Genomic DNA, 8741 nt, shown 5'->3' with positions numbered 1-8741 from the left:
CTCGGAGCCATTGCCCAGAGAGCCCTGGCTCCTTGCTCTGCCAGAGGGGACCTGCATCCGTGTCTCTGCTGAGAGGGCCAACCTTGCCCGGGGTAGTCCTGCATGAGCACTCTTGCTCCGACCTGGCTGCTGCACTCACAGAGCTGTGGTGTCAGAGGGAGCTGCTGCAGCACTGGAAAAGGGGAACGGCCTGGACTGCTGCTGCACAACTTCTGGCCAAGATTCCTGAGGTGCATCACCTGGAAGGGGCCAAGGCTTTACCTTGGGAGCCACAATTCATGCAAATGATCTGTCCCACCCAGCCTGTGACTGGAGCCACCCGTACCCAAGTGCACTCATGAGCGTGCGCCAGGCAGGAGAGCCTGCATGTCAGCCCGCAGCGGGAAGATGTGCCAGAGAACTGAGGCAGAGAATCCTCAGAGTTGAATTATAGCACATAGCACAGCCGTCCTGCCCCTCCAAGCCTCCTACCATGGTACAAACGATCTAACAGAAACTTCGACACCTTGGGTGTGGAAACTCTTGCCAAAGCGCTAGGGTTGCATCAGCCGGGTGCTCATCTAGCCCTGCCCGCAGAGTGGCTGTTAGGGGCCAGCACAGGGGGGCCTTTGTTCACACTATCAGGCACATCTGGGGTCGATCTAACTGACTCACTGGGAGTGAGGCCTGTTCCCTGCTCCAGTCCCCACTCTGGCCTCCACGGCCCCACACTGTGCAGAGGGCTGGTGGGTCGTAGCTGGACACTGCTCTCCATAGTGAGCAGCATGTGCCTGCTGGAGTGGGCACTGGCCACATGCCAGCTCCTGCCTGGCCCAGACTGTTGCCTAAAGCCCTTGTCCTTTCCAAGTCCCATCATCTCCTTTAGCAGCTTTCCAAGGCCCGAGGACAGGGCCTGTGCTGTGAACTCCAAATACAAGAGGGAGCCTATGGAGTTCTTGGTTACCTTCGCGAGTCTTTGACCAGGAGCAAAGCCGAGCCCCCTCCTCCAGGTTCTCTCATGCCATGGATTCTGTAAAGAGCTTTTCATGGCTACACTTTTCTTATCCTTAACACAAACATGCCACATGCTCTGTAAACATCCGCAGGCTCTTATCATGCTGACTCTCCTGGATTGTGTTCTCTGATCACCTCCCTCATTCCTGTGACTGCAGAGGAATTTCCCTATGCGTGTGCAGCTGGAGCAGTCATGTTGTGGGTTCAAAGCCCACCTGCTCCTCTGCTGGCAAGAGACCCCACTTGGAAATCCCTATTTTCACTGCCCCACACACTCCCACCCCTCACACTGTGGGCAGGGCAAATAGCAAGGGACAGATCCTGCACACATATTGCCATGGGGCCTCTCCTCCTCTGGCAAAGGCTGTCCCAGATCCCGTTCCACATTCTAGCAAGCCCACAGATCCTGGTCTTCTCCTGCTCTAGGTGTTTGAAAAAATCCTATTTGGCCACTTCCTGCCAAAGATCCAGCATGGACAGTACACAGTCAGTTCAAAGATTTTATTTAACTGTCATAAAAGGAGAAGCAGACGATGATTCCAAACCTGTTAACCTGGGTCTAGGACTTACAGACAATATGCACCAAATCAAATTAACAAAAAATTCTCTAGGGGCAGGGCAGGGGGAGTTAGAGGCAAAGACGTAGCTACGAGAAAGCCACATGTACTTGGTCCCAGTTCTAACCTCAACGTGGTAGATCCAAATCGGAGGGCTGCAGAGGTGGCACATGCCTGCCCAGCCCCCCAGCTCTTGCAGGGGGCCCCTGGGGCTTCTTCGCCCCAAGAGCCACAGCTGTGCAGCCAAGAGTGGAGGCCAGCATGCTGCGGATCTGCGGCAGGCATGGGGGGCCGAGTGTCAAGGCAATAACTACTGACAGGCCAGGCACAGATTTTAAAGGCAGAACAGATACATAAGGCATTAACCGCTTCGGAAAACACTTGTCCATCGCAAGCTCTGTTGATCGCATCAGGAGCAGCTGCACAGACAGACTCGTCCATCCTCAGCCCAACACAGCCAGGAGGGCAGGTGCTGTCCTGGAATTTCAGTGCTTTGCAGCTACCTGGGCTGCAATGAGAAGTGCGAGGTGATGGCAACATTGGTGACCCCTGCACCGCCCTGCCCTTCAGCCCCCTCTGTGCCACAAGGGCACCCAGAGAGCTCGCGGCTCTGCGCAGGCAAGGCTGGGGTCCAGCCAGGCCGGTGCTTGGGGTGCCAGGAAGGGCGGCCAGGTGTCACCCAGGATGTCACACCCTCTCCCCTCTGGAGATGTCCCATCTCAGGTGAGGAACGAACCAGCAGCGAAGTGGGAAGTTGTGAATCTTTCCTAATAACCCATGAGGGGCGTGACCAAGCTGAGCCCATGCCAACAGACAGGGAGGGCAGGTGGCATTTAAAAAGTGTAACAGGGGCAGGGTTCCCTCCCTAGAGGATACATGTTACACATTTAAGGCATCATGGTTACAGGGAACATCCACAAATGAAGCTGCCCAGGACACTGATGGGGCGGAAAGGGCAGGCAGACACCACTTGAGCCAATATACTGATTTGACAGCTGCCTGGCACCAAAATTCTTCAGCTACTTGGAAGCAGTAGCTACCCTGAGCTGTGCGCAGGAAAGCCAAGCACGGGATCCTAACAGGAGTTCCTCCCCTTTGGCACCTCCTGGATAAAGGAAGGTGGGAAGCAAGAAAGGGCCTGGCGAGGGAGTGGGCACTCCCCTCAGTGCTGGGGCAGCACAGCCCCAGGACGGGCAGCTGGAGACCAGATGCAGACAGCACGGTTTGGTCAATGCACTCAGCAATTCTCCAGGGAGGGGGCACATAAAAAACTGAGCTCTCTGGTCAAATGATAACGGGGGCGACAGGTAAGAGGGTTCCAATGTCAGCACTTTGGTACAGGGGGGGTATTCTACGGTAGCCACTGTCTGATTCACGCTCTCTGGGGTTTGGCCTCGGGAAGGGCTAGTCCTTCCAATCCTTCTTGATAGTCAGGTTCCACTCCCAGGACAGGTGGTCAGTCTTATCATCATCTGTGAACTTGGATTTGATGTTGTAGCTGCCCCGGGCCAGCATGCCCTTTGGGGCCTCTTCCATGGGGGTGAGAAACTCGTACTCCTCTGCTCGGGGGCCATAGCTCCCAACCATGTATTCGGTCTTGTCAACTAAAACGACAAAAAGAGGTGTATGGAGGCTGTTCAGGAGCCTCCCCTGCATCTGGGACAAGGCTAAAGCAAAGGAAGGGTCTGTTACTGTTACAACAATCTGTAGAACAGCTGTAACTGGAATCTCACCCAGTTCAGAGCTCCCTTCCCTCCAGGAATGGGCCCTTCCTGTGGGCAGTGACCCCACAGCGCTGGCAATGCTGTCAGCTGTGACCTGCTTCCTGCCACGCTCAGGGGGAAAACGTGCTCAGGAGGGATCAGGATCACACACTGTGCAGCCAGGACCACGGGCTGCCCCACCACTGCAGGCCCAGAGGCCTTCACAGAGCTCCATGGGCCCAGTGGCAATGAGGACTGTCCCCTCCCATGAGGAGCTGCTGGGCAGCCCCTGTCACAGCAGCAAAATGAGCAGGAAGTCCTCATTCACACAAAGCAGCACCAAGTCACAGAGAAGCACTTACTTTTCACACCTTTCCGGAACGTGTGCTGGATGTACTTCAACCCTGACACAATCTCCCTGTTTACCTGCAGAGAGAGGAGCAGGGACTGAGCAGGACATCTCCATTTACACTGCCCACCCCACCTGCAGGAAGAGCCCATTCCTTCAGCATAACCCCACTTTGAGGGCACAGGCACTCCCCAAGCTGGGACCGCAGCAGTCTGATGTTCTGTTCATTCCATTTCCAGATCGGAATCCTTACCCTAAAGGAGATTTTTATCCGATATTCCACGCCCTCCTTCAGCACAAATGCTTGCTTCTTGTAGCTTTCCAGATCACCTACAGAGACAGGAAAGGGTTGCTCAGAGCTCTTCCGTGCTGTGCTCTGGGATGAATTTCCATGGCATGAGGCAGCTGGGGCAGGAGCTGCAGGAGCAGGGAATGGCCCTAGCTGCAGGGCCCTCTATGCTGCTGCAGCCAGGCAAGAAATGCCCTCTGACAGGACACTGCAGCACAACTATGCAATTAATTCCAAAGAGTTTCTTTGCAGATGTTTGCCCCAAGGCTGTCACCATTTCAAAGCTGCCATGAATGTCACCATGCAGGCTGGAAGAATCTGCCTGCCCCATCTGGCCCCTCACACCTCTACAAAACACCCAGGTGCCAGAGAACTGCTGCTGGGCTCCAGGTACAGAACCCAGGGCCCAAGCACCGTGCACTGCCTCCAGCACTTCTGACACAGGAAGGCTCACGCACCCCTGCCAGCTCTGTGCAGGAGCAGGGCTGGAATTCCCTCCCACCTCACCTGTCAGATCCAGTTCCAGGGGGCCCGGAGCAGTAGTGCAGACCAAGGTCAGCTTGGTCACCACAACATTTGGAGCGTTGGGATCTAGAGACAAGAGAAAAAGCTGTTAAACACCCATCCCTGACACCGGCCAACACAGCTCCTTTTCCCTCCAGGGAACTTCTTGAAAGCACACGAAACCCAGCAAAACCAGCCTCTGACTCTGTAAGGGTCAGAGCTTCCACTGCACCAGGCCCAGCCCACAGTCCTCCACAAAGGCAGAGTGGCACCCCCACCCCTCCGTCCCTGAGCCCTACACTGCAGGCAGCGATGGGCATGGGGCAGCGCAGACACAGCTCTGTGCTCTGGGCTGTGCTCCTGCACAAACACAGAGCTGGGAGAACAGCTCCCAGGTGGGAGCAGAGGCAAGGCCAGAGAGGACCAACACATCCCAGGGCTCACCTGCACTCACGGTGACGGCGCCCAGCAGTGCCTCCTTGTACTTGCGCAGGCTCTCATCGTCCTTGTCCAGCTCCTGGATCTCCTGGATGCTCTTCTGGGCAGGTGGCTTATAGTTGACAGAGTGTTCATCCTCCTCGTTCTCAGCTGCAATCTGGGCCAGCTGCTCTGCTGTTGGCTCCTGCTCCGCCATCCTCACACACGTGACCCACACTGAAGCAGAGAGGAGAAGTGTGAGTGCCCCAACCAACCACACCAGCAGCAGAGTTCCCCAGAACTGCTCTGCTGTGACTCCACAGGCTCCCACTTCACTGGGGCCCTTTACACTGTCCCCTGGGAGACACAACCCTGCCAAGGGCCCCCAGCCCCCCTCCAGAGACCAGGTCTCATCTTCATTTTGCAGAGGCCCAGGCAAGAGTAAGGAAAAATTCAATCTCAGTGCTTTGCTTGTAAGGTAAATACCCCAAAGCCATAGGGAAGACATTCTCCTCCACAAGATCAACTAGGTGCCCAGAATAAACCCAGTTCTGCTCTCCACAACAGGATTCCAGCCAAGAATAGGCCTCTGTCTCACCACTGGCATGAATGCTGGGAGCTTCTGCTGGGATCTGGTGCTCACATTTTGTAACTCAGTCAGGTCAGTGCTCTGTGACAGGTGCCTTGGCAGAGTGGGATGAGACACCTGGCTCAGCCCTTTGCAAGGATCTGTGGCACACACAGCTGGGGACACAGGCAATGAAGGAAACAAGATGTGGAGCCTGGCTCGGCTGCCGAGGACTCTGCCCAGGAAATGCCCAGCTGCACCAAGGGCAAAGGTGATGCCAACACTCCATTAAAATCCTCGGTAAAAGCCAATGACATATTCAGGAATTCTTGGTGTTCCACAGGGCACATTGTCTGAAGGGTTATCCTATGGCAAGTATCAACTTGGACTCTCTAAAGACTCAGAACACTCTGGCACAGCTTTAGAATGGCACTGGGGGATGATGGGACACCACGCAGGCTCTGGCCCTGTGTGGCACAAGCATCTGAGCCAGGAGCTTTTCCTGCTGTACCTATACATCTGCAGCTCCCACGGCTGCTGGCACCACCCCTGCACAGCACAGCAAACAGCTGGCCCTTCCACATGGCATCCTCCAACATCCTCACACTGAATGATGTGGAAATTTGTCTTCACAAGGACATTTAGTCTTACGTCACAGATGGACAACTGATGAGATTTCATGCTAGTGTCTCCCTATCAATCCCAGTCCCTTGCTTCTCCCAAACAGCTGCCGGGCTTGAGGACTCCCAGAAGCGGTGAGCAAACGCTCACTCACACACCCTGCATCCTGCCTGATCCCCTCCTCATGTCCTTCGGCTTGCCTCTGGGCTAGATTATACCTCCTATGGACCGAGTTTGTTCTAACCCTCACACCTTGCTCTGAGAATATCTGTGGCTCCCAGGAGTGGAAGTGACAGAATTTCAGCTTTACAGAACCAAAGTCCCAAGTCCTAGACTTGTGGTGACTCCCAAATTCTGTGATTGAGCCTTCTGTGAGAGCACAGTAATCACACACCTGGCAGAGGATCCACTAGCATCCACACATGTATCTCCAACAGTGGTGGGTACACTTCTGTGCATGAGCATCCACAGGCCCCCTCCACCTTCCAATTTTCAGACCAAGCAGAGACAAAATCTCTCACAGATAGCCAGATCAGTGACAGCAGGAGCCACGAGGCAGCCTCTGCTCCAGCACCTGAAGCTCTTGGAGCCAGTGCTCTGTGAACAACAGCACCAGCCCCAGCACAGCTCCCATGGCTGGAAGACAGCTGCACTGACTGGGAACAGCCTTGGTGTTCACAGCCCCGACTGCCAGCAGCTGCTCACCTCCAAGATCCAGAATCCTCTCCTGGGCAGTTTGGAAATGCACTACTTTAGTGTCAGTGTAGAGCTGCCACTCCTCGACAGCTGACCGCGCGCCCCCCCCCCCCCCGACAGTTTTCTCCCAGGCATCATTAACCCCATCTCCACCAGACCAATGAGGAACCCCTCACACAAACTGGTATTCAGCAACAACCATGCCATACAGGACACAGAAAAAAGCCCAAAGCAACCAAAATCCCAAATGCCCAGCTCTTCGGTCACGTTCCTGTGCTCCAGCCTGACTTCTGTGATCCAGGCTAAAGAATCATGTGTACTGCCACATAGATTACTTGGACCCACCCCAACCCTCTCAGGATGTCTAAGGTGAGAGGAGCTCACCAGAACTGAAAACACCCCTGGGGATCAGCACCAGCATGATTCCAGCCAGCACTGCAGGCCAGGCTGGGCTTGGCGCTGGGGAAACAGCCCTCACCTTTCCCATCAGCTTACCCGCAGGTCCTGGGGATCCCACTGCTCTGTGGGACAGCACAGCCCCCTGGGAAATGCCACGGTTGCAGGAAGGGACCCCAGCCTGTGCCGGAAGCAGAGTACAGGAGGGCTCCTGGATCTTCAGAAACAGACCCTGGCTCCCTGCAGATCCTCAGGACCAGCCTGTAGAAGGCAGCAGGAGGCTGAATCCCCACTTGGGAATTCACAGTCTGCCTTCACTGCTCCCTCAAAGCAGCAGTTTCTTCCGGATTCTCAGCATGTTTTGTGCAGGACAGAGCAGCTGCAGTAGCAAACGCAAGAGCCCCACCTCCTGCCAGGCAGAAAAACTAGCGGGAATATCCCTGCTCGTGTCCAGGCGGACAGTGGGAGCCATTGACTCCATACCCCAGAATCCCGATCCCATGGCACCAGCAAACCCAGCATTAGTCAGAGTATCTTCAGATGGGCTAATCAGCTTCCGACATCCATCAGGCCTCAGCGCAGCCGTGCACACACAGCAGCGCCAGTTCCAGCAGTCCCCACCCTTCCTTCTTTCCGCGCGCAGGAAAGCCTGCACAGCCATCCAGAGAACTCGGCTGGAATGTGACCCAGCAATAGGCGTTTCTGCAGGGCCCTGTCCCAGTCTGCTCTGCCAGGACGGGGAGCCAGAACAGCCCGACCCGGCCTGGCTGCTCCACATGGACAGCTCAGATGGTTCCCAGGGCAGCACAGGGGAGTGGGGGGACACCAGTAGCACAGACGGGACAGGAGCCTAGCTGACACTTCCTGAGGCCAGGCACTACCAGGGCAAATCCAGGTACCACTGCTGCACCAGTTGCTTTGTAAGAGCATCTGAGGGAATTCTCATCGCACCTGATCCCCTCTGCTGTCTCACAGCCCCAGGTGGGAAGGACTCGGGGAACAGGAGGACACATTTGCTGCCCAGTGGGCAGTTTGAGGATGGAGGATTTGTTTTTTCTTTTTGCTCTGACATATCCCTGACCTGTCATTCACCTACATGGGTGAGCTGTGCAGAGCCAGACTGAGGGCTCACAAACAAGTCGAGAAGCATAAGGGCTACTGGCAGTGCTGCACCAGGGATGCAAACCAGCACCGTGGGTACCTGGAGCCCAGACTGTGACCCATCTGTGTGTGTCAGCAGCCGAACCCAGGGCAGTTAAACTGTCCCCACTCTGCAGTCGTGGAAGCTCTTCCACACTGGAAGAATGCTCGGACAACGGGAGCAACAGAGTGGACCCGGAACCCTCACGGGAACAAGCGCGGTCGAGGGCTTTTCTCACCACAAACAAACGACGGTCACGGCTCTCAGACCGGCTGCCGGGGAAGGGCCGCCGCTCCCGGTGGGGGCATGGTGGCGGGGGAGCGCAGGAATCGCGGCTCCTGTGCAAACCCTCCGACGGGGCTCGAAGCGCACCCGGCCAGCGGCGCTCGGGGTGGAAGGGCCCTCCCTTGACACGGAACAGCCCAACTCTGGTACAGCGTCTCCCGGTTCCTCATTTCGTGCCGACCGACCGTATGCGCCAGAGGCACCGCCGCCCCCCGGACGTGT

The 8741-nt window shown here is 56.1% G+C and overlaps 2 protein-coding genes across 4 annotated transcripts in view; both read right to left on the bottom strand.

Annotated features, from left to right (window-relative positions):
- P4HB (prolyl 4-hydroxylase subunit beta) overlaps nucleotides 1–8038 on the bottom strand; it is a 17623-nt gene extending 9585 nt beyond the window's left edge. The window contains exon 1 of the mRNA XM_017729913.1: nucleotides 7759–8038. Coding sequence (XP_017585402.1) covers nucleotides 7759–8023 — 265 coding nt within the window. The 5' untranslated portion in view covers nucleotides 8024–8038. The remainder of the gene's footprint in view (nucleotides 1–7758) is intronic.
- On the bottom strand, nucleotides 1480–7553 carry ARHGDIA (Rho GDP dissociation inhibitor alpha). 3 transcript variants are annotated; one of them, XM_017729938.1, is made up of 7 exons: nucleotides 6146–6159; nucleotides 5321–5324; nucleotides 4840–5052; nucleotides 4399–4482; nucleotides 3856–3932; nucleotides 3616–3679; nucleotides 1480–3154 (listed from the first exon to the last, which is right to left on the bottom strand). In XM_017729938.1, the coding sequence occupies exons 3-7, from the start codon at nucleotides 5027–5029 to the stop codon at nucleotides 2955–2957; spliced, it is 615 nt and encodes a 204-aa protein (XP_017585427.1). In that variant the 5' UTR covers nucleotides 5030–5052; nucleotides 5321–5324; nucleotides 6146–6159; the 3' UTR covers nucleotides 1480–2954. The 3 variants fall into 3 exon arrangements, with proteins under 3 accessions (XP_017585427.1, XP_008629134.1, XP_017585438.1); XM_008630912.2 differs by lacking the exons at nucleotides 5321–5324; nucleotides 6146–6159 and adding an exon at nucleotides 7193–7553 and having other exon boundaries at nucleotides 4840–5049; XM_017729949.1 differs by lacking the exon at nucleotides 5321–5324 and having other exon boundaries at nucleotides 4840–5049; nucleotides 5923–6603.
- Nucleotides 8039–8741: the final 703 nt, after the last annotated feature.

Source organism: Corvus brachyrhynchos, unplaced genomic scaffold (assembly GCF_000691975.1).
Source record: "Corvus brachyrhynchos isolate BGI_N302 unplaced genomic scaffold, ASM69197v1 scaffold340, whole genome shotgun sequence".
NCBI classification, from domain to species: Eukaryota; Metazoa; Chordata; class Aves; order Passeriformes; family Corvidae; genus Corvus; species Corvus brachyrhynchos.
Note: the sequence above shows the minus strand (reverse complement) of the source record. Positions and strands in the feature narration are given on the sequence as shown.

Coding starts and splice junctions, on each gene's coding strand:
- ARHGDIA (XM_017729949.1), bottom strand. CDS start 6,061: ATGAAATCTCATCAGTTGTCCATCTGTGACGTAAGACTAAATGTCCTT. Junction 4,483..4,839: donor CGCCGTCACCGTGAGTGCAG/GTGAGCCCTGGG, acceptor TCTTGTCTCTAG/ATCCCAACGCTCCAAATGTT. Junction 3,933..4,398: donor CCTGGAACTGGATCTGACAG/GTGAGGTGGGAG, acceptor CTGTCTCTGTAG/GTGATCTGGAAAGCTACAAG.